The sequence below is a fragment of the Haliotis rufescens genome, unplaced genomic scaffold (genome assembly GCF_023055435.1).
Source record: "Haliotis rufescens isolate VD_foot unplaced genomic scaffold, xgHalRufe1.0.p SCAF_6, whole genome shotgun sequence".
Classification (NCBI taxonomy): Eukaryota; Metazoa; Mollusca; class Gastropoda; order Lepetellida; family Haliotidae; genus Haliotis; species Haliotis rufescens.
Window position 1 is genome coordinate 26,201,631 of NW_025964334.1, and position 23,434 is coordinate 26,225,064.

The window sequence follows — 23,434 nt, forward strand, 5'->3', positions numbered from 1 at the left end:
ACATCAGTTGGACCAGGACAAATGATTTGAACAAGTAGAGAGGTTCAAGTTCACAATCCAGTCGCAAGATATCACATGACTTAAGCCCTTTGCAACCTTTTTGTTAGGTGATGTCAAAGCTATAGATAAGTCGTGAATATAACATGAACATGTAAATACAAGTGGATCATACACGATTACAGGGACACATTAATGCTATATTAATTCCACTATGTCGTTTGTAGAATATTAAATCATGTCTGGTCCGTCACGGGTAACAAATCAAATTCAAAACATCAAAGCAAGAGAATTAACGGTTTCGCACTTAACGTCACATCGGCAATATGTCAGCCATACTGTCACGAAGGCGTGAAAAGTGGGTGAGTTAAATCTTAACGTCACATCGGCAATATGTCAGACATATCGTGACGAAGGCGTGAAAAGTGGGTGAGTTAAATCTTAACGTCACATCGGCAATATGTCAGCCATATTGTGACGAAGGAGTGACAAGTGGGTGAGTTAAATCTTAACGTGAAAAGTGGTTGAGTTAAAACTTAACGTCACATCGGCAATATGTCTGCCATATCGTGACGAAGGCGTGAAAAGTGGGTAAGTTAAAACTTAACGTCACATCGGCAATATGTCAGCCATTTCGTGACGAAGGTGTGAAAAGTGGGTGAGTTAAAACTTAACGTCACATCGGCAATATGTCAGCCATATCGTTACGAAGTCGTGAAAAGTGGGTTAGTTAAATCTTAACGTCACATCGGCAATATGTCAGCCATATCGTTACGAAGTCGTGAAAAGTGAGTGAGTTAAAACTTATCGTCACATCGCCAATATGTCAGCCATATCGTGACGAAGGCGTGAAAAGTGGGTTAGTTAAAACTTAACGTCACATCGGCAATATGTCAGCCATATCGTTACGAAGGCGTTTAAAGTGTAAGCACGTCTTGTTCTACCAGTAAAACCGCCACTCACAGAAGTTGTTTAAAAGAAAAGTAAGTGACTCCAATTTAGACGATGATTTTGCTGATTGCCGTATCACCGTTTAATGAACTATTTATTTAGAAGTAGTTCTTTCACGCACCTACCGGTAGGCACATTCAAGCACTGAATTTCAAAAACGTTGCCAAACAACGTTTGGCGGTTCCAAGATGTATCACAAAATGTGTTAGGCGGATTGAATTCAGTGAACAACAAGAGTAAACAACAAGAGTAAACAAATTTAGTAACATCAACATAGCATAACGTTCACATTTTGTCTGTATGACAATTATCTGGGCTAGATTCTTTTATTGTGTCTCATTGGTGTTGTTTAAGAATAGCACGTGCCTGTTCTGCGTTGTGAATTCTCGAATCTTGTGAAAGCATCTAAAACGAACACAAGTTCTAAACACGTCTGTTATGCTCTTTTTACTGTCAACAACAATAAAACTCCAACTTCCGGTGGCCAGGCGCATGTTTCAACGTAGTCGTTCTGGGCGGAGTTTCTACCTAATGATGAACTCTCCTTACAAAATAAACTGTTTACCGATACTATTTTAAGGATCATTAATGAACCTTTTTATTACGAAATGGTGTTCCAACCGCAACTGCATATAGATTGTGCATTTGACCATTGAGTACGCATAATGCTAGGCCAGGGCCAGTAAAAGATTTTAATGATATATAACGGCACCACCTGACGGTCGCATCAAAGGGGGACAATCGATGACGACATTTCAACCGTCCCCTATTGGGGTAGTAAAGTATTACAACAGTAATTTCTGTCTAATGAACTCTTCTTACAGCAAGACCAACTTAGTCAATAGTGCTTACACGATCAACGCCATGTACGGGACCGTTACTCGTCCAAACTTCCAACTTCCCATTGATTCCAGACTGACACATAAGACTATCGTTTGCCCTATGATTGTTCTAAACTGTCGATTTCACAAAACAGTTCCAAGAGGAGATTGATTTCGGATATCTGACTCTTTCTCGTTAACGTTAAAAATGTTTTCCTTAATCAAAGAAGCACGGGGACCCTTCTGTCGAAGATTCCTTCCAGTGAGAAACATAATTGGCAGCTGAAACCGATTCTAGAGATTTAAACAGATTTCAGCGTGACGCTTTAAGCTGTACATGAACTGTGTGTTGATTGCAGGTGAGCCAGGCAATTTTCGGGAATATCTTTCCAATCAATGGGACTGCTGTTTCACCGCGCACAGGGTAAAAAGATACATTCAGTTGAATCGGGATTTAGCCTGACATAATCCCATGAATTAGAGAGCGAGAAAGAATTTTGGCTAAAGTGTTTTTGTGTCCATTTCATAATGCCTTAATCGTTCGCGCGAATGTGACATAAGCATCAATTCATTTGTAACAGAGCGTATTGTTAGTCTGACAGATGGTGTCAGTGATAGTAGTGGAGTGATGCTTGGAGTCGTGAAGTGGTCGTTGGAGAAGTGAAGTGATCGTTGGAGTAGTGGGTTTATCGTTGGAGAAGTGAAGTGATCGTTGGAGAAGTGAAGTGATCGTTGGAGTAGTGGGTTTATCGTTGGAGAAGTGAAGTGATCGTTGGAGGAGTGAAGTGATCGTTGGAGTAGTGGGTTTATCGTTGGAGAAGTGAAGTGATCGTTGGAGTAGTGGGTTTATCGTTAGAGAAGTGAAGTGATCGTTGGCGAAATGAAGTGATCGTTGGCGAAGTGAAATGATCGTTGGCGAAGTGAAATGATCTTTGGAGTAGTGAATTTATCGTTGGAGAAATGACGTGGTATTTGCAGTAGTTGGCGTAGTGACATGGTCGTTGGCGAAATGAAGTGATCGTTGGAAAGTGAAGTGATTTTTGGAGAAGTGAAGTGAATGTTGGAGTAGTGAATTTATCGTTGGAGAAGTGAAGTGATCGTTGGAGAAGTGACGTGGTAGTTGCAGTAGTTTAGTGATAGTTCGTGTAGTGAAGTGATCGTTGGGGAAATGAAGTGATCGTTAGAGCAGTGAAGTGAGCTTTGGGGTAGTGAATTCATCGTTGGAGAAGTGACGTGATCTCTTGCGTAGTGAGTTTATCCTTTAAAAAGTAAAGATATCTTTGGAGAATGGATTTATCGTTAGAGAAGTGAAGTGATCCTTAGAGTAGTGAGTTTATCGTTTGAAAAGTGACGTGGTAGTTGCAGTAGTTTAGTGATAGGTCGTGTAGTGAAGTGATCGTTGGCGAAATGAAGTGATCGTTGGCGAAGTGAAATGATCGTTGGCGAAGTGAAATGATCTTTGGAGTAGTGGATTTATCGTTGGAGAAATGACGTGGTAGTTGCAGTAGTTGGCGTAGTGACATGATCGTTGGCGAGATGAAGTGATCGTTGGAAAGTGAAGTGATCTTTGGAGAAGTGAAGTGAATGTTGGAGTAGTGAATTTATCGTTGGAGAAATGACGTGGTAGTTGCAGTAGTTGGTGTAGCGACATGAGCGTTGGCGAAATGATGTGATCGTTAGAATAGTGAAGTGATCTTTGGATTAGTGAAGTGGTAGTCGCAGTAGTAAAGTGATCTTTGGAGTAGTGAAATGATGCAGAAGTGTAGTCAGTCGTCGGTAGTACATCTGGTGTAGTTTCGTGGTAGTTGGAGTAGTGTAGCGTCAGTGTTAGTTGCAGTGTTTGTAGTAGAGGCAATGGAGGTTGTGTTGATGGAGTCGCAGTAATAGAAGCAGTAGTAGTTGCAGTAGTAGAGTGTGGGTGGTTCAACGCCGCTTTGAACATTACTTAAATTCCAGTATATCACGGCGTGTGAGCTTGAAAAGAAAAACGAAAGCCCGAAGTGATGCAGCTATTAGACGTTTACCACTTTGGTGAAACCCACGAGCACGGTCACATTGCCGACGAACCTCAAAACAAAATCAGGTCAAAAACAGGTTTCAACTCACGATCATATGTTTCCTCAGGAATGCAGCGTCTTAAACGACTAGGCCACCCGTACCCCCTGTGGTGGTTGTAGATATTATAGCACCACTCAGCGGCAGCAGCGGCAGAAGTAGTAGTAGTAGTGAGTGAGTGAGTTGGGTTTAACGCCGCTTTTAACAGTATTCCAGTTATATCATGGCGTGTCAGCTTAATGTGGGAGGAAAGCCCAAGGTGATGCAGGTCTCAGACGTTTACCACTTCGGTGAAACCCACGAGCACGGGTATGGTGCTGACAAACCTAGAAACATAATCGGGGCGAAACGGGATTCGAACCCACAATCATAGATTTCTGGCGTGCCCAAGGGACGGAACTCTGACCAGCGAATCGCGGCGCCTTAGACGACTGGGCCACCCGTGCCCCCAGTAGTAGTAGTAGTAGTAGTAGTAGTAGTAGTAGTAGTAGTAGTAGTAGTAGTAGTAACAGTAGTAGTAGTAACAGTAGTAGCTGTTTGTCAGCAGTAATTATCACATAGTTAGTGTATTCGTTACTTCACAGACGCCGTCTACTGGTACAACACTATACTGATCACAGTGTCAACGTATGTAACTTCGCCAGTCTATAGCTTGCAATATGTGCGTTATTGGAACTAACATTGAGTTATAAATAGATCCTGCCTTGATTTTCACTCAATGCTAGTTTCCCTCCTTGAAAATATAGCGCGCTATCATATTTCCAATCAATGATTCCGTTTCAAGTGAGAAACTCTACAAACCCTATATGTGTATGAAATAATTAATTCTTTCATGAAAACGTAGCGTCTGCTTTATTGATCGTATAAATACCATGAAAAAGGATGGGCTAATCATCCATGAACGGTCTCGTATATCCTCTATATGTATCTTGATTGAGCAACCAAGTACGCTTTGACAAACGTGTCCGCTCTATGATCTTCTAAAAACTCAGCGAACTCAAGAAGGATCGGTTGATCAAACCTACATAGCGTATATCCTCCAAAAGGTGTATATATAACACGTAGTACATAGTAGACAGTAGACAATAGACAGTTGACCACATATGACATACACTCCATGGCAGAGAAAAACAAAATTAATTCAACGCCGATTTTTTTTAAGGAAACGCTTAGTTAAAAAATCGTGTAACACTACTTGATGGATGATTATCGTTAATAATTAATCACGAAACACCAGGTATTACCGGACGTAGGGACGCCCCCCCCCCCAAAGAAAATATAATCCTTTCGCGTTGATTAGAGAAAGTTCGAAAGCTTTAAAGGACTCCATTTTCTCCAAGATGAAAAATACGTCCCAATCTGCCAACCCATATGCAATCAAACACTCCAAAAGGGATTACAGTTACAAACGTCTGCGTTTAATAAGCTTACGGCCAGTGTGCTGAATGATCGGATTAAGCAACATACATACGTTTCAAAAGGCCCCTGCCTAAACCCTTAAATAACATTATACGGCGTTACATTGTTCATCCCTTGTCCCAGCAATCATCGCAGATCGAAGCATTCACTGGCTGCACTATCTTCCGTGTGGTAATGGCGTCTCTGCATGACGCGGAAGTAGACCATGATATGAGGAAATGTGATTACTGTCGCCACACCCCATGGCCCCTTGTGGCCTGGCCTGGTTCCCAGCGTTGGTTGTTTAATGCCGCACTCATCAATAGCCAAGCTATGTGACGGCGACCTGTAAATAATATAATCGAGTCTGGGCCAGACAATCCAGTGATTGACATCGTTAACATCGATCCACGTAATTGGGATACGATGACATGCAATCAGTCAAGTCACAATTTCTACAATACGAATGTTTTTATCCCTTTTCAGAAATAATGGGCGACTCCATCGATGTTCAAATACTATTCAGTCAGATTTGTTTTTGTTGTTGTTTGTTTGTTTGTTGTTTAACACGGGGTCTGTAAATAATCGCGTTTGGACCAAGCGAACCAGTGATTAATATTATGGCAGTACTGTTTCAATAAAATGGTTAGATAAACACGCGGTGAATACTCATAATTGCAAGTCATTAAATCCCTCCCTTACTGCCTACACCTACTAATGCTCCATACATATTCGATATATAAGCCTTGCGGTGATAAGGCAACCACGCGGTTCAGGAGACGGTTTCTTTTTCATAATTTGACGCTAAAATACATCTATGAACCGCCGTCAATACATTAAAATGATCAAATCTATATTGAACAGAGTTGAAAAGAATTAAATTTTATGGACTACACCTAACATTTGTCCAGGTTTGACCATTAACTCGAATAAAATAAGTTTCTCCGATTCAGGTCGAAATACATGTTTATAAAATGTCAACTGAAACCTGGAATAGGGATCCAAACACACTTTCTGGACGTATTACAGTGTCTGAAGCATCTGCGGGAAAATCCCAGCTTTTCCTGAAAATATTTCTGAAGAGTAAATGTGTCTACATTGCAGAAATGTATTTAAGAAAATGACAACATATGGCATGTATGATGTAGACTTAACGCCACGTGATGACATTGTCTGTGCATCTCTGCAACTAACCGAGGGCGTAGGGTAGCCTTGTGGTTAAAGCGTTCGCTCGTCACGCCGAATGTCATGGTTCAATTGGGTATAAATGTATGAAGCAGAGAGATCGACGTGATCCACAGCATAATCCAGAATGATACTTCAAAAACGTTGACAGTTGAGTATAACATTAATACCATACAAAGATCTCGTTTCGCTAAGGTGACCGTAACTTCCATACTATGACATGGACGTGGAACGGCGCCCTGCACTACAAAAATATACACACGTGTCAGAATACTCTATAACGTAATTTGTGAAATTTTGAGGGAAGATCCACCGGCGAAACAATGCCATGTGACGTCAGCCACACGTCAGAATACTCTATAACGTCATTTGTGAAATTTTGTGGGATGATCCACCGGCGAAACAATGCCATGTGACGTCAGCCTAGCAACAGGGTTGCTGGGGTCATCAATCACCTTTACACGCATGTCGTTGAATAATCACAGGGATGTTGGGAGTTTTCCAGATTTGTTAGAGAATTGGTATTAAACAACGTGTAATACAGCTGTATGTTTACTGAAAGGGTGATCGCTTCACGGGCAAGTATATATGATTGTGTGCGTGCGTGTGTGCTTGTGTGCTTGTGTGCTTGTGTGTGTGGGCGCACATTGTACTCCCAAGTGTTAACTACAGCGCCAACTCTAGATTAACACCAGCCAGTCATTTCACGTTATTGTCAGTCTTAAGTAGAGGCAGTTGGTGCTAATCTTTATAGAGATGACATGAAGGCCAATAAGACTCCTGCACAAATATGGATTGTTTCCCAAGCCTGCACTGACAATCTTCAACCCAGTGAAGAGGTCAGATTGTTTATTGTAGGTTATTCTTGTACGACTGTATAGATCGTTTGAAATATTCTCAAAATCACTTTACAACGTTTTGCCACGGAGCTCTGTTACCTGATTACGCTTATTATCTAAGCAAACTTTACTTCAAGAAGAGAATATACATCAAGTAAATACACATGAGGAGAAAGCGAGTTAAACTTTTATGAAGGCAAATACAGCAATAGAGCAAATTAACGAACATGGATAGATACGCCATCAGGAACATAGCTTACACTGACCGAAAGCAAACAATGCACTTAATAATGCTCCATTCAGATTCCTTCATTGACAAATAGTGCGTTAACATTGCAGTGGAAAAAAACCACCGGTTCTCCAAGACCTGCACTGGCTACCAGGGAGACAGAGTGGCATGTTAGACTGCTGGTATTTGTCTTCAAATCACTTCATGGTCTGGCTCCAGTGTACCTACAAGAACTTATAAGGTTTTACCAACCTGAACGGGCATTACGGTTGGCTTGCCAACACCAGTGAGTGAGTGAGTTTGGTTTTACGCCGCCTTTAGCAATATTCCAGCAATATCACGGCGGGGGACACCAGAAATGGGCTTCACACATTGTACCCATGTCGGGATTCGAACCCGTGTCTTCGGCGTGACGAGCGAACGCTTTAACCACTAGGCTACCCGACCGCCCCTTGCCACCAACAGATGGCGCTGCCACCAGCCAGGACACCAACCATGGAACCAGAACCTTTAGCAGAGCTTACGCTGCTGTATGAAATGAGCGTCCAGTGAATGTCAGATTCAAGAATGTCAGCAGAGCCTCCAAAAGAGCTCAAGACTAACCACCTTTGATCAGGGACTGTCTGGATGCGCTAAGATGCGCTAAGATGCTCTAAGATGCGCTTTAGAAATTTATCAATGTTATAAAGCCTTGGCTGGTCCGGCTGTAGAGTCGGGTTCGATTCCCTCTATGAAAATACCTTGTTACTCTCACTCTTGGTGTTCGCCAGCAGTTGCTTGAATATTGCTGTAGGCGATTATTTTCTTTCCTAATTCAGTTCATAAAATAGTTGGAGACCATTTATATCACGTCAAACAGTATTATATCAGTGTCCTAGAATTTTCACGTAACTTGTTATTATATCTGACATGATCAATGTTTTCTTATTTTTCGTATTATATTTCTTGAGTGAGTTCAAATGAAATGAACGTGAGGTGAAATATGGTTTAACGTCGCATTTAAGATAATCTCACTTATGTATACTAACGGGAACATTTAGCCGTGCTTCATATAAATTTCAATAAAATAAAAAAAATTCTGAAATTTAATAATGCATCTTTCATAACGTATATATGAAGACATCGCCTCGACATTAAAGTCCCGAGTCATAAATTGGATGTTTGGATCAGGTGCTAATAAAACACTTTTGTTTAACCGTAAAAAAAGGCTTACGCGATGCCACAGATTGCTAAAAGTCAACGTCTTCGCGCCGCGGGTATGCTGCAAGCAGGAATGGCGCAAAACAAAGCTGCCAGACATTTTAATGTTCATCGAAAGTCAACAATATCTTTTTGGAGACGTTACTTAAGCAGGGCAACAATCATGACTTACTGCCGGTCGGTCGTCCACATGTGACGTCAACAAGACAACGATATTCGGTTGGTGCATCTACGGAATCGATACACAGCTGCCACATTAACAGCTCGGACAATTCCTGGGTTGTGACCAATTAGTGGCAGAACCGCACGCAACCGGTTGAGGGAGCACAACATCCGTCCCCGCAGTCCAGCGTGCGCCTAATTTGGCAAGGGACTACACGCGTCCAGGAGAACGTTTAAGCGATGTGTGCGTTGCTCAACGTCGTCAGTTTTAGGGGTCGAAGTGTAATGGTATGGGGTGGCATCACAACACATAGGAGAACACAACCTGTCATTGTTTATGACTATTTGAAAGGCGTACGTTATCGGGACGACATCGTTCGATATCATGTTCTACGCTTTGTGCAAATGCAGTGACATAACTTAACGTTGCAGCATGCTAATGCTCGCCCACACGTTGTGCATGTGTAACAGACTTTTTGAGGCAGCATAACATTGTTGTACTGCCATGGCCGGCTGCTTCTCCAGGCCTTTCTCTCAAAGAACATGTCTAGGTTGACATAGAACGACGACTACGACAGGACCAGAACCAGCCGGGAGCGCAATCTCAGTCTGGTCATTCTTTGGTTCACATTGTGAACAACATCCCCGTTTGTTTTCAGTCATCTAGTGTCTTCAATACGTCGACGTTATATCAACACAAATGGTGGTCACACCCGATATTGCCATTGTTAATAGAGTTGTTACACCACCCCTCTTTTAGGGCGTGGAGCTCTGTCTCCTGTTATCAGATATGGGATTTCTCAATGGACTTGTTATGATAAAACATTGACCAGAGAGTGATCAAATATTATGTTGCTATTTTCAATAACATAACATTTACACCACTTTATTTTAGGCACAGTTTAGGCACTTTTTCCGCTAGTATACATATGTGAGACTGCTTGTGCTTGTCTTCTAGCCCACTGAAATACCATACCTTACTTTAACATGAATACGCCACACAATGTACGGACTCAGAGCCAGTCGTTGTTTTATCCCTTCATTGTCGAACGCCAGGCAACAACAAATGCCATCTATGGTATGACGCGGGACCGAACCACCGACCTCTACCCGAGCAGACGCTCTACCCACAACACCAAAGAGGCAGTCATCCATGTTCGATCCAAACATTGGTACCATGCGCTACGCCATTTTTGGTGTTCATCCCTTTGATGTGGCTGGGCTAGTGTTTGAAGCGACTCGCTGACGTTTATTAAAGGAGATATATATGTGTTGCGACCAGAGCATGAAACACGGCTCCATTGGGATTACTTGTGTGGGGCAGTGATGACTTCAAGCTTTATAGTTCAAATCTGAAACATTATAATGACACTATCCCGATATCAGAATAATGGAGCCTTTCATTTTAAGATAATTAGGATCACGGGAAAATGTCATTGTAAAAGCAATGCTGTGTGTCAGGCTTCACTAGAATGTCCACACTCATCAACAATCCTGGCGATTTCTTTTGTCTATAAAACAAATGACACAAAATAAATCTATAAAGCACAATATAGCAAAATGAAAACCATTGTAAAAAAAACTTTTTGTGTTCAGCATCATAAACATGACTTGGCACATTCACACATAGAAAAGACCGTCCAACATGTAACTTAGCTAACAAAGTAGTGAATCAATCATCATGTCATAGCATGAATACCACAAAGTTGACACTGCAGACTAAAAAATCCAAGGGGAATATTCAAATTTGTCATACAAAATTCTTTATCCTGCTCATCGCACCAACGACTTGAAAATAATGTTATTATTACTGACAGGTTATAGCGCTCAATAACCTGGTAAAGGCTTTGTGTGCGCTATTATAACCGTTATTGACAGCAGGTGTTTTACAGGGAGGGAGAACAGCTGTTACTCCGCCACCAACTTAGGCAAACAAGAGAACAAACGGAATGTCGTAATAGCATTGATGCATGTTGATAATATGTTCCCGGAGGAACTGCCCTTACTGTCAAAATTCTATAACTGAAATAAACTGTGCAGTGATTTGTAAATGAGAGCATGATATCGAAACACCACGTTTAATATTGTCTAGAATTAGAAAATAGATGTGACAACGAACGACGATCAGTTGTTTGGGAGGGGTATAAAAAATGTCGACGCTTAAGTAATGTTTATTGCTCAGCGCAGGCATTTATCAATAGCCCGCACTGACACTGAAAGCATAATTGACGTTAAAGGATTTTACATGTTTTTTTTATTGATCCTTAAATTCGAAATGCCCTATTTCTTAAAGGGGCAATTTGAGGAATCATGACATGTGGAATGAACGCATGTTACACTTATCAGCGAAGTAGTAGATAGTTTTTTCAGGGTATTTGCCCGGATAAACGTTCTGCACCATAAAAGTTCGGATAATATATTGGAGATTGTGTCCGTAAATGCATATATACTCCATCATGATCAACGCGAACCATTTCCCTTCTGCACAGGGAGGAATGTAAAGCTGGATTTTCTGGTTTTGGCCTCGACATGGGGTAAGTGGGGTTGTGGTTATACTCGGTTATTTATACCCTAAATTAGCCTGGGAGTACCGCATGCTGTTTAACGTCTACGTCATTCCAACAGAAATACTCCTATCACACATTGAAAGACAAAGAAATGAGTGAAAAAGCCATAATAAGTACTATTTAAGATTCGTTTCGCTAATGTATGTGTTACTAAAGAATACAATCTCCAAAAAAAAGGTTAGCAAAAACTAGTTGGTGAATGTCCTCATTGCTCGGCGGGTTAACGTGTGTGGGTTTATGCCCCTTTAATAGCACAGGTACTTCAACCATTCGTCACCACTCGCCCCTTTCCGTAACCTGCAAGATGACTCGTGCCCTTATTGATGAATGTTACGTGCGAAAATACGACAAACCAATCAGAATGCGCGTATGATTTCAAGTTATTCGTCAAAGAATCCCTCAGATATAATGTTTGATTACACATATGTCTTGCATCTAAAAATATACCCAAGACACAGTTAAATGTGTTCAATCATACTGTATAAAGTTTAATCTGAAATATATATAATATATGGGGAAATACATGTGAACCATTACGCGACGAGTTGACAATTGTTTTAGGTATGCCCGTTTGCGCTAAGACGGAACCCAGTCGCAAAAATGGCCATTAGAGGGACACGAGTCGCTATTCGGCTTGTCCCGGAATAACACGAGTTGGTCACGAATGGTACTTCAACCAGCTCACGACGTGTCAACTGATGTTCAATTCTGGTGAAGCCCACGGGAACGGTTATGATCCTTGCAAATCTGAGCTATTTTTGTATTGGATTCAAAGACGCATCCACTCTTTCGAGATAGAGCAGTGATGTAGATTGCGACCAGAGGGTGAATGATCATCTAAGAATATTGTATTGATATACAATAAAATCGGTATTTCGCAACGACGAGACATGTCTACAGGAAATGGTAAAAAAAATACTGGATTATGAATATTGAACCCTATGAAGGTGTGGCGTGTGTTCACCTCTTCGTGTGTTCGAGAACACTTTCCTGGGGAGACGATTAGTTATCCAACTGAACATCAATAAAGATGTGGACGGTTCCCGCATCCCGTGTTCATGGTTGTGGGGGTCGGGGATTATTTCAGCCTCGGGTTATCGCGCATTATCTTACAGGCGTGAGTGAAAGAATACATCATGCAAGCGCGGTCCTGTCTCAACAACAGCAGAAGCCACAAAGGGCATGACTCTACCATTTAATCGGTAATCTCTGGACACAAATGGCACCTAAATGAAATGCATCTCTCCACTCCAGGGAACTGTTTGATATGTTTCCCTCGTCGGTTTCTTCAGTAAATTGGTGCATTGCAGGCACACTTGTGTGAACAATGTGAAGGCTGGCATTGACGCTGGTCGGTTGTATTACAGGATGGGAAAGATTTCCACAGAACCCCGGAGTGAGAATTTAGAGACTTTTAGAGTAAAATCCCATCAAGCACAAGAAGCCACGGGCCGTATCATTTAATACACAAGCTATTTGTCTGACTACTGTCGTGACAGTCAGACAAGTAACTCACAGCAAGCAGGATCAGAATAATTTGATCAAGAAAGGAATTGGTGCTATGCCTGGTCCGTCGTATTCTTTGTGTGTGGCACAGTGCGGTTTGCGATTTGTTGTGTGTGAGTGTCAGTGTGAAATTCCACTTTTGTGTTGTATAGTGGGTTCTGTGATCTGATGTGTGAGTGTTGATATGATAATGATATGATAATACTGGTCTGTGTTGTTGAGAGAGAGAGAAAGAGAGAGAGAGAGAGAGAGAGAGAGAGAGTGAGAGAGAGAGAGAGCGAGAGAGAGAGAGAGAGAGAGAGAGAGAGAGAGAGAGAGAGAGAGAGAGAGAGAGAGAGAGAGAGAGCTTTCTTGAGCCTATTTCTCATTCAGTCAGCGGGTCGAGAGAAACTTTGTGGATCCCAATGTTAACACTGAGCGTCATAATTAACCATCACAACTACAATATTGGACCTTTTGGAATGCAGAGTGGACCAATGACGTATTAACACCATGTATAAGTACTGCAGACAAACCACCCATGCACGATGCTACCTATTGATTACCCTTTCACGAAATTCTGAAGTACATTTAAATCATTTTGTGTTGATGTCATTGCACTTAAGAAACGTAAGTAATTATATATGGATTTTCCCCATTTTAAGATATCCTGGATGTACCGTCTTCACAGCATACTGATACTCAAAGTTTGAGCACTTTCCCAATCAATAATCCATCCTAAAATAGTAACACTTCTTATGAAAGGATTTGTGCATTTCACAGATCTGTTATTGTTGGAAAACTACATCTATGTGAAATGTTCAACAAGGATATTCAGTGTGAAAAGCTGTTTCCGTTGCTCATGATGAATCTAGTCAGTTGTACACATAACACAGCAACGTCGACATCGAGAGTCGGGTTCATTCGACAACGTTGAGGTACTCAGGCTTTCTTCGTAACAACATTAATGACTTAAGAGACTTGGCTTCGTATGTTTCTGAGTGTTTTGATAGAACGAGGAGAGCATTTTGGTTCCTTAGAGATGAATTGTGAAACCATAAATTGAATCAATATTTCCATCCATAAAACATCAATCGTTTTGCCAGTGAAAAGAAGCAGTTCTACGAAATCAAATATGAAATAAAACACTTATATTGGAAAAAGGCAGCGGATTCGTTGAAAGTAAAGTACAATCTCACAGTTGCGTAATGGATCAACACTGGAGAGGATAAACAAATCATCTTTACCATGATATGTACGTAGAACGAGGCTGAGATAAACAAGGATAGAGGTATTCATTTTATGATAGTGTTGCTTTGTGTGAGGCTGTTTACAATAATGAACACCAAGTTGTACTGTGCAATCTTCTTGCTTATATATAAATACCTATATTTTGGCTGTGGTTAAATTTATAAATGATTTACAAATGTGTAAATATTCTAGTCTGTCAACACCACTTGTGCCTGTACCTGCATGAAGGTATGTACGTGTGTTTCTGTCCGTTGTCAACGTTCTACTTACGCATGCGCATGTACGAATGTACATGGTCTACACGTGTCTCCATCCATTGTCAACATTCAACACTCAACACGGTGCACAAGGAAGAAGGACAATAGAGACGACTTGAAAGTTCCCTTTACGTCGACTTATATTCCTGCATCTCCAGTCTTTGGTGTCTACATTTCACAACTTGTGGGGTACAATCGAACATGCTCTTTCTACCAAGATTTCAAAGAGCGTTATACTCAAAAGTTGTTTGATCGGGGTCACAGCAGTCAAGGCCTTAATGAAGCTTTGAAAAAGTTTTAGGATAGACATGCTGAGGACATTTCCAGAATTGACGCATCGGTTACCAAGATGTCATCCGATGCAATTCCTATGTTATCGTGTGTTGTCAGGTGACTTGCCTTTGCGTGTGTTTATGACGGGTGCAAACCGCGGGGAAGGATACGCTCATATTGTCGCGAACACCTGTCGTCATCACTATTTGATAGTACTTCGTACACAAATGTCGGAATCGTACAACGATGTCTTACAACGATTTCGGGTAAGATATTTAGACAAGAAGTGGGCATCCCCATGGGCACCAATTGCGCTCCTCTTCTTGCCGATCTGTTTCTTTATGCATCTGAATAAGAATTTCTGCTCGAAATGGCAAAGCGAAAACATGGTCATTTGGCCAAAAGGTTTAACTAAAGCTTCAGGTATATCGATTATCTGATATCGTTCAATAACTATCAAATAGCCTTCCACTGATTTACCCACCCGAACTGGAAATAAACGAGACCAGTGAGACCGCTTCATCCGTTTCATAATTAGATCTAAGCATAAAGATTTAGAGTGACAAATAAAATACTCTCCACGGGAGTGTATGACAAGAGAGGTGACTTCAACTTTCAAATAGTCAACTTTCCCTCCATGTCGAGCAATATATATTCCTGCAGCTCCAGCCCTCTACATTTCACAACTTTTGAGGAACAATCGAGCATGCTCTTGCTACGAAGATTTCAAACAGCGTCATACAATCCTTGCCAAGAAGCTGTTTGATCAAGGTTATAGCATAGAAGGCCTCAGTAAGGCTTCCAAAACGTTTTATAGGTAGACATGTGGAGGACATTTCCGCATCAGTGACCCGATGCAATTCCCTATTTTGACTTGTACCACATGTTCCCGAGTTTTTTTCAGACGAACAACTGACTTGCCTTAGCGTGTGTTTGTGACGGTATTATTATTAAAACGATTTTGTCGCTTTCGTTTACCGTTCAGATTAAACTAAAGAGTTAAACAGCCAGTCTATATATGTTAACGTACTAATAACAGGTACGTTATAGTAACAGTAGATTACATACAAAAATACATTACATTTATTGTGACGCTGATAATGTTGCATGTTTTCTCCGATTAACATATATGAACGACGTTAAAATATACTATTGTATTCCAAATATACGAATTTAGAAAATAATCCGTTCATTCCAAAGGAAAGAGTCCATGTATATTTGAAGCATGATCAATCACACCTTCTGTCCATTGTACTTCTTCACCCCCCTGGGGACTCCGTTTTTTCAGTGATCCAGTCACCCACTATGTTGCCTTTTACGCCAATGGAATCTGTTTTTCGGCGAATAATCGAGACTGGTTATTTTCTGGCATTGACGGTTTATATTTATTATAAGAGGCAACTTAATGGAACAGGTGGTCAGCTTTGATCAGTATTCCAGTTATATCACGGCGTGTCAGCTTAATGTGGGAGGAAAGCCCGAAGTGAGGCAGGTCTTCGACGGTTAACATTTTGTGAAACCCACGAGCACGGGTATGGTGCTAACAAACCAAGAAACATAATCGGGACGAACCGGGATTCGAACCCACGATCATAGTTTCCTGGCGCTCCCAAGGGACGCAACTCTGCACGCCTCTGTCTCGAGGATGTTCTGTAACGCTGTACATGTTATCTTCATCACGAAACTAGAACTCGTGAGTGAGTTGGATCTTACCCAGCCTTGCGCGTAACATAGCGAGTCAAATTGTAATGGAAGAAAGCCCGACATGATCCAAATCGCAGGTGTTACCACTTTGATAAACCCTTCTAGTTCGGGTACGGGCTGACATACCAAGTACCATAATCATACAGACTCTGGAATTGGTTCCAGGAATGGTTAAATCCAGATGGAACTGCGGCGTCTTACGTTCAATGGCCGTCTGTGCCGGATAACAATAATACAATATACGTATAGAAATTAATCATATAAATGGTTCTGATTCAGTTATATCGTGTCGAAAAGCGTATAGAATCTTAACAATAACATCGAGGTAAAAAATTTCGCCCAAAACTGTCAAAACTGGCAGATGGTAAAATAGGTAAAAATAATACACTTGATCTTAAACCTTTGTTCAGAAGACATCGGTAGCAGTGGAAAAGACATAATGTGCAATTATATAACCGTGGTTTCCATGCGCCGCTTCTAATGCAAACCACACGACCATAGATGGGATATCTATCCGAGTAATAGATATCCATTTAGGTTTTTTATGCCTAATGGATAAAGCCCATCGTATAATTTACATTGTTTTTGTCCATTACCTCTTGTCAAACGGCCTACACAGTCCACAAAAAGGTAAAGTTAAAAGTTGGAATTTATTTTTTCGGGTGAAAAAGTCTCATAATGCTTTTGCCATGAAATGACGGTAGCAACTTGATCATGGTTAATTCTTGAAAATGGCTTTTTGATCAGAACCTTTAAGAAGAAACATAATCTTAGCTTTAGCAGGACAGGGATACACAGTCCCACCCATGTAGGCCCTAAACAAGTTGACACTTTATTCCCTACAGACTCGAAAAGAAATTACATTCAGTCTTTATTTAATTATTTGTCCGTAGGAAAACTATAGATCAGTTCTACTATCTCCGCCAATAAGGCGTATTAACATTCATACACAGTAAAGGCTGGCAGTGTTTAAGTGTACTACCCACGTTCCCCTGAAGGTTGCATAATGCATGGATAAAGGTGAACATGGATTGACGGATGACTGAATGAATCTGTTTATTCCTTTCTTAAGCACCATGTAATTGGGTTTTATGCGAAATGTCAGAAAGTAAAACCAATATTTAATTTCCTGAAACATTGGATGTCGCTGCACGTGACATTTCGTACATGCATTATTCAGCATGGAATAAGTCAACCGGTATTTGATTCATCTTTTATTTTATCTGATCAAAATTAAACTCCTCTTGCATTATCTTCGGTTGGTATTTCCGAAAGATAATCACATTATAACAGAGAAACTTCAGCTCAAGGATATTCAAATTTTTAAGCGCATTAGTCTAATCTTGAAAATATAAGTTCATAGTGACTTAACTGGAAATGTAAGCTAAAATAATCGTATATGAGTCACTATTTTATAACTAAACAATTATTGAAACATGTCAAACCTGATTCTCATCGTATAAGACATGTATTAGTTAGAACTTTGTACTCTTATTTAGAAGAACCTCTTGAACTAATTTAAAACTATAAACTCATCGACTTCCATCAATGATATATCGATTATGGAAAGGGTTCTGTTGCTTTTATATAGTGAAAATCGACTATGAAACCTATAGATCTATTTTGTGATACGGAAATCGTTACACAGAAAACATAAACCGGCTCCTTACATATAATGTTGACACGAGAATAAAATATATGATAGATATAAAATGTTAACTGGATGAGGATCCATGCTTGTCAATGAGAGGAACAAGGTCTAATTTAAAGTAGCGATCCTATACGAACAGTCCACTAAACCGTTTCGATTAATGGATTACACACTACTTTAGAGAACGTAGAACTCAATGTTTCAAAGTACTGAATAGTGTACGGAGTGAATAATAATATAATAATAATATAATGATAATTTTACATCGATACCGCTGTTTTTCAGTCATGTAGAACAGTCTTTGGCTAACCATTTCATATGAAAGGTGAGTTAAATGTCGTCGCGTTCAAGATTATTGCACTTATATCGCGACGTGCATGTACGTTTGTGTATTTATGTGTGTGTGTGCGTGTGTGGCTGCTTGTATTAGTCCGAACAAATGTCTATTTTATAATGCTAACCCCAAAAGATTCCATGCCACAGTTTCTTATGAATACCCCCACTCCAACACAATATACTGACTCCGAGCCGAGCAGTCCTTGTTTAAGCCCCTCAATACCGAGCGCCAGGAATGACGCGGCCGGGGATCGAACCCCCGACCTTCCGCTCCCCTGGCGGACACTCTACGCTAGACCACGAAGGCGGTCTATTTGAAGACGACCCTACAAGTATGTGAATTAAACGTTTCATCATTACTGGAAACGTTTGAATCAGTTAACACTAAAGCCATTTTTTTCGATACTAGGCTGTACGCAATCCCTTTTCTAAATGTTAAACTATATACTCATTTAATGATATACATGTATACCGTTAACTAAATCGTAATGAAAATGCTTTGTTACCAATGAGAAAGCAGTACGCAATGTACTTATGTGCATACAGATGTTATATCAACAGAAATCGACACTGAACTTCTATGTTATCGAGAACGCTGTTATCGTGACTATAACGCTGAAACAGGTAATATGACACCAGAATTCTATTAAATATTTAAGGTAACTTACCTGCAAAACCTCGTGTTGTTATTAGAGCCACACAAACAAAGAAAGCACCGATTCTTGAACTATTCATGGGAGTCATCGTGTAATAGACGAGCAAAATATATGCAACGATGACGGTCTTCTTTTAGAAAAAAATAAACTCAATTGTGTTTTGACTGTCGATGAATTTCAACAAACGAACACCACTTTCTTTTCGAGTGCTGGGGATGTATCCAGAACTTTGGACAAGTAACCAAGCGCGGATCCTCAGTCTTAAACTTGTACAAAGTAGTCCTGTTTGTGTTATTGAGGCTTGTAGCAATTCATGTTTCAAATAGGGCCTTCCTTCCAACTTAAACTTGTCTGCACTCACGTCCGCTCGTTTTGGTGTCCTCGGCTGTTTCCTCCCAGGTCCGCGCGATTGCTCACTTTCACGTCCGCGCGCGTGATGCCGATGGGCCTGTTTGCCCGCTGGAAGCTGGTATTTGACGCCTTTCCCTCCTACACTGTTTGTGGCCGACCCGGCGAATCACATGACCCTCCTGATGCATGGACTGTAGGATTCGATCGAAAACGCCCCAAATGAAATGTCAGTGATTTCCTTGTCGTTAAGAATCAATATGCAGGGAAAACTTATTTGCTAGGAGCAAAGGTGTTACTTGGAAGGAGACGGGCCAGACGAGGCAACAACTAAATATCACAGGATCAAATGTAGATATCACTGGTGAAAGACATTAGTCAAAGAAATGAAAGTTAGAGGGGTGTTAGGAGGAGGACAATGGGACGTGTTTACGGTGCCCACGCTCATCTATGCATTTATGTTGACGTGCTGAGGAAATTGGCTAAGCTGACGTATTTCATCCCCATACTGATGATTTCTGACGTTATGTGTGTGTATGTGTTTGTTTTTGTGTTTGTTTTTGTGTTTTTGTGTGTGTATGTGATTGTGTGTGTATTTGTGTTTGTTTGTGTGTGTGTTTGTGTGTGCATGTGTTTGTGTGTGTTGTGTGTGTATGTGTCTGTGTGTTAGTGTGTGCGTGTGTTTGAGTGTGAGTTGTGTGTGTATGTGTTTGTGTGCGTTGTGTGTGTTTGTTTGAGTGTGCGTGTGTTGTGTTTGTGTGTGCGTGTTTGAGTGTGTTGTGTGTGTTTGTGTGTGTGTTTGTTTGTGTGTGCGTGTGTTGTGTTTGTGTGTGCGTGTTTGAGTGTGTTGTGTGTGTGTGTATGTGTTTGTGTGCGCGTGTTTGAGTGTGTGTTGTGTGTGTGTTGTGTGTGTGTTTGTGTGTGTGTGCGTTTATAGGTGTAAATGTTTTCATTAATATGGAATCAATATGGAAAGTTATTATGACATTTGCAGATCGTATGCACCGGGCTCTGCTGTTCCATGTAAGTATTGGATTTCTAAGTCGTTACAAAGATCGCTATCGTCGGAACAGTAGCTGCTCAAGGTTGCTAATAGGTTGCGCAGACTCTTTATTTAAAAGTCAACGAGGATGCAGCATAACAAGTAAGATTATCAGATAAGATGAGTAGAAAGAGAAATTTAATAAACCGAACAGCAAGGGCTCGGGCTATTAACATGAGCATGAACATGAGTGTTTCATTTCTGGGCCTGATGGGTGCTGCTTGAATACATACAGTTTAAACCTGATCATCCAGACGGTGGCTTGCTCTGTAAAATTGCCCCGATCAACGAATTATGAGTTCGTAGTATAGTCCCTATATCTATGTATAGATGTTTTCACGTCTTGGACGAAAAGGAGGGCATGGGGCTGAGTCGTCTACGGCGCCACAATTCGTTGGGCGTGACACAAACGTATAGTAGTGGGTTCGAATCCCTGATTCACAGGTTTGTCAGCAAAGTGCTCGTTTTCGAGGGTTTCATCAAAGTGGAAGAAGGCCTGCTCTAGTGCGGGATTTCCTCCCATAGTAAACTGACACGCCGTGATTCAACTGAAATACTGTTCAAAGCGGCCTGAAACCAAACCCACTCAAACGCTCGATCCCGGAACAAGTGGGATTCTGATTAACGGGATTTAATTTATGGTTTTACTGTTGAAAATTTTGAATGGTGTCAGGATAGTTAATCATCAGATTGGCAGTGTTTGTTAGATGCTTTTAAGATAACTGATTAACATTAATATGAGGTCTATTTTTAACCAAACAACAAAGTTCTTGTTTTCCTGTACGTATATATAGTTATTTTAATCAAAACATGCTTTTGCTGTTGTTTTATACCGCACCCAGCAATATTAGAGCCATATGAAGGCGGTCTGTAAATACTCGACTCTAGACCAGACAATATTTACATCATGAGCATCGATCTACGCAATTGGGATACGATGACATGCAGCAAGACAGCCATAGAGCCCGACTTCCCGATCCCGTTAGTCGCCCGTTACATGCAGTAGCAATGGCGAGCTATACATGAAGTGGCAACTGTATGGTATGCTATACATGACGTGGCAACCACGTGGCAAGCTATGCATCGAGTGGCAACTTTGTGGCATGCTATACATGTAGTGGCAACTGTGTGGTAAGCTATACATGTATTGGCAACCATGTGGCAAGCTATGCATCGAGTGGCAACTGTGTGGTAAGCTATACATGAAGTGGCACACATGTGGCAAGCTATGCATCGAATGGCAACCGTGTGGCAAGCTATACATGGAGCGGCAGCTGTGTGGTAAGCTATACATGTAGTGGCAACTGTGTGGCAAGCTATACATGTAGTGCCAACTGTGTGGTAAGCTATACATGGAGTGCCAACTGTGTGGCAAACTATACATGTAGTGTCAACTGTGTGGTAAGCTATACATGGAGCGGCAACTGTGTGGTAAGCTATACATTGAGTGCCAACTGTGTGGCAAGCTATACATGGAGTGGCAACTGTGTGGTAAGCTATGCATGGAGTGCCAACTGTGTGGTAAGCTATACATGTAGTGGCAACTGTGTGGTAAGCTATACATGAAGTGGCAACTGTGTGGTAAGCTATACATGAAGTGGCAACTGTGTGGTAAGCTATACATGGAGTGGCAACTGTGTGGCAAGCTATACATGGAGTGCCAACTGTGTGGTAAGCTATACATGTAGTGGCAACTGTGTGGCAAGCTATACATGTAGTGCCAACTGTGTGGTAAGCTATCCATGTAGTGTCAACTGTGTGGTAAGCTATACATGAAGTGGCAACTGTGTGGTAAGCTATACATGAAGTGGCAACTGTGTGGCAAGCTATACATGGAGTGCCAACTGTGTGGTAAGCTATACATGTAGTGCCAACTGTGTGGTAAGCTATGCATGGAGTGCCAACTGTGTGGTAAGCTATACATGGAGTGCTAACTGTGCGGCAAGCTATGCATGTAGTGCCAACTGTGTGATAAGCTATACATGTAGTGCCAACTGTGTGGTATGCTATACATGGAGCGGCAACTGTGTGGTAAGCTATACATGGAGAGGCAACTGTGTGGTATGCAATACATGAAGTGGCAACCGTGTGGCAAGCTATACATGAAGTGGCAATCATGTGGTAAGCTATACATGGAGTGCCAACCGTGTGGTAAGCTATACATGTAGTGCCAACTGTGTGGTATGCTATACATGAAGTGGCAACCATGTGGCAAGCTATACATGAAGTTGCAACTGTGTGGTAAACTATACATGAAGTGGCAACTGTGTGATAAGCTATACATGTAGTGGCAACTGTGTGGTATGCTATACATGAAGTTGCAACCATGTGGCAAACTATACATGGAGTGGGAACAGTGTGGTATGCTATACATGAAGTGGCAACCATGTGGTAAGCTATACATGTAGTGGCAACTGTGTGGTAAGCTATATATGGAGTGGCAAATGTGTGGTAAGCTATACATGGAGTGGCAACCATGTGTCAAGCTATACATGTAGTGGCAACTGTGTGGTAAACTATACATGTAGTGGCAACTGTGTGGTAAGCTATATATGGAGTGGCAACCATGTGGTATGCTATACATGGAGCGGCAACCATGTGGCAGGCTATACATGTAGTGGCAACTGTGTGGTAAAATATACATGTAGTGGCAACTGTGTGGTAAGCTATATATGGAGTGGAAAATGTGTGGCAAGCTATACATGGAGCGGCAACCATGTGGCAGGCTATACATGGAGTGGCAACTGTGTGGTAAGCCATATATGGAGCGGCAAATGTCTGGTAAGCTATACATGAAGTGGCAACTGTGTGGCAAGCTATACATGAAGTGGCAACTGTGTGGTAAACTATACGTGTAGGGGCAACCCTGTGGCAAGTCATATTTGAAGGGGTAACCATGTGGCAAGCTATACATGTAGTGGCAACCATGTGGCAAGTATATGTGAGCTCGCAGCCATGCATATATTTCATTCACTTTAACAGAAATGCTAAAGAGGTTCCTGATTAGCATAAATAAATACTTAATGG

The 23,434-nt window shown here is 41.2% G+C and overlaps 1 protein-coding gene across 2 annotated transcripts in view; it reads right to left on the minus strand.

The window, feature by feature from the left end:
* The window catches only part of LOC124124878, an 87,882-nt gene extending 68,168 nt beyond the window's left edge, over positions 1–19,714 (minus strand). The window contains exon 1 of one of the 2 annotated variants that reach the window (XM_046488167.2): positions 19,030–19,714. In XM_046488167.2, coding sequence (XP_046344123.1) covers positions 19,030–19,105 — 76 coding nt within the window. In that variant the 5' untranslated portion in view covers positions 19,106–19,714. The remainder of the gene's footprint in view (positions 1–19,029) is intronic. The other variant, XM_046488166.2, reaches the window with a different exon arrangement.
* Between the last annotated feature and the right edge of the window lie 3,720 nt (positions 19,715–23,434).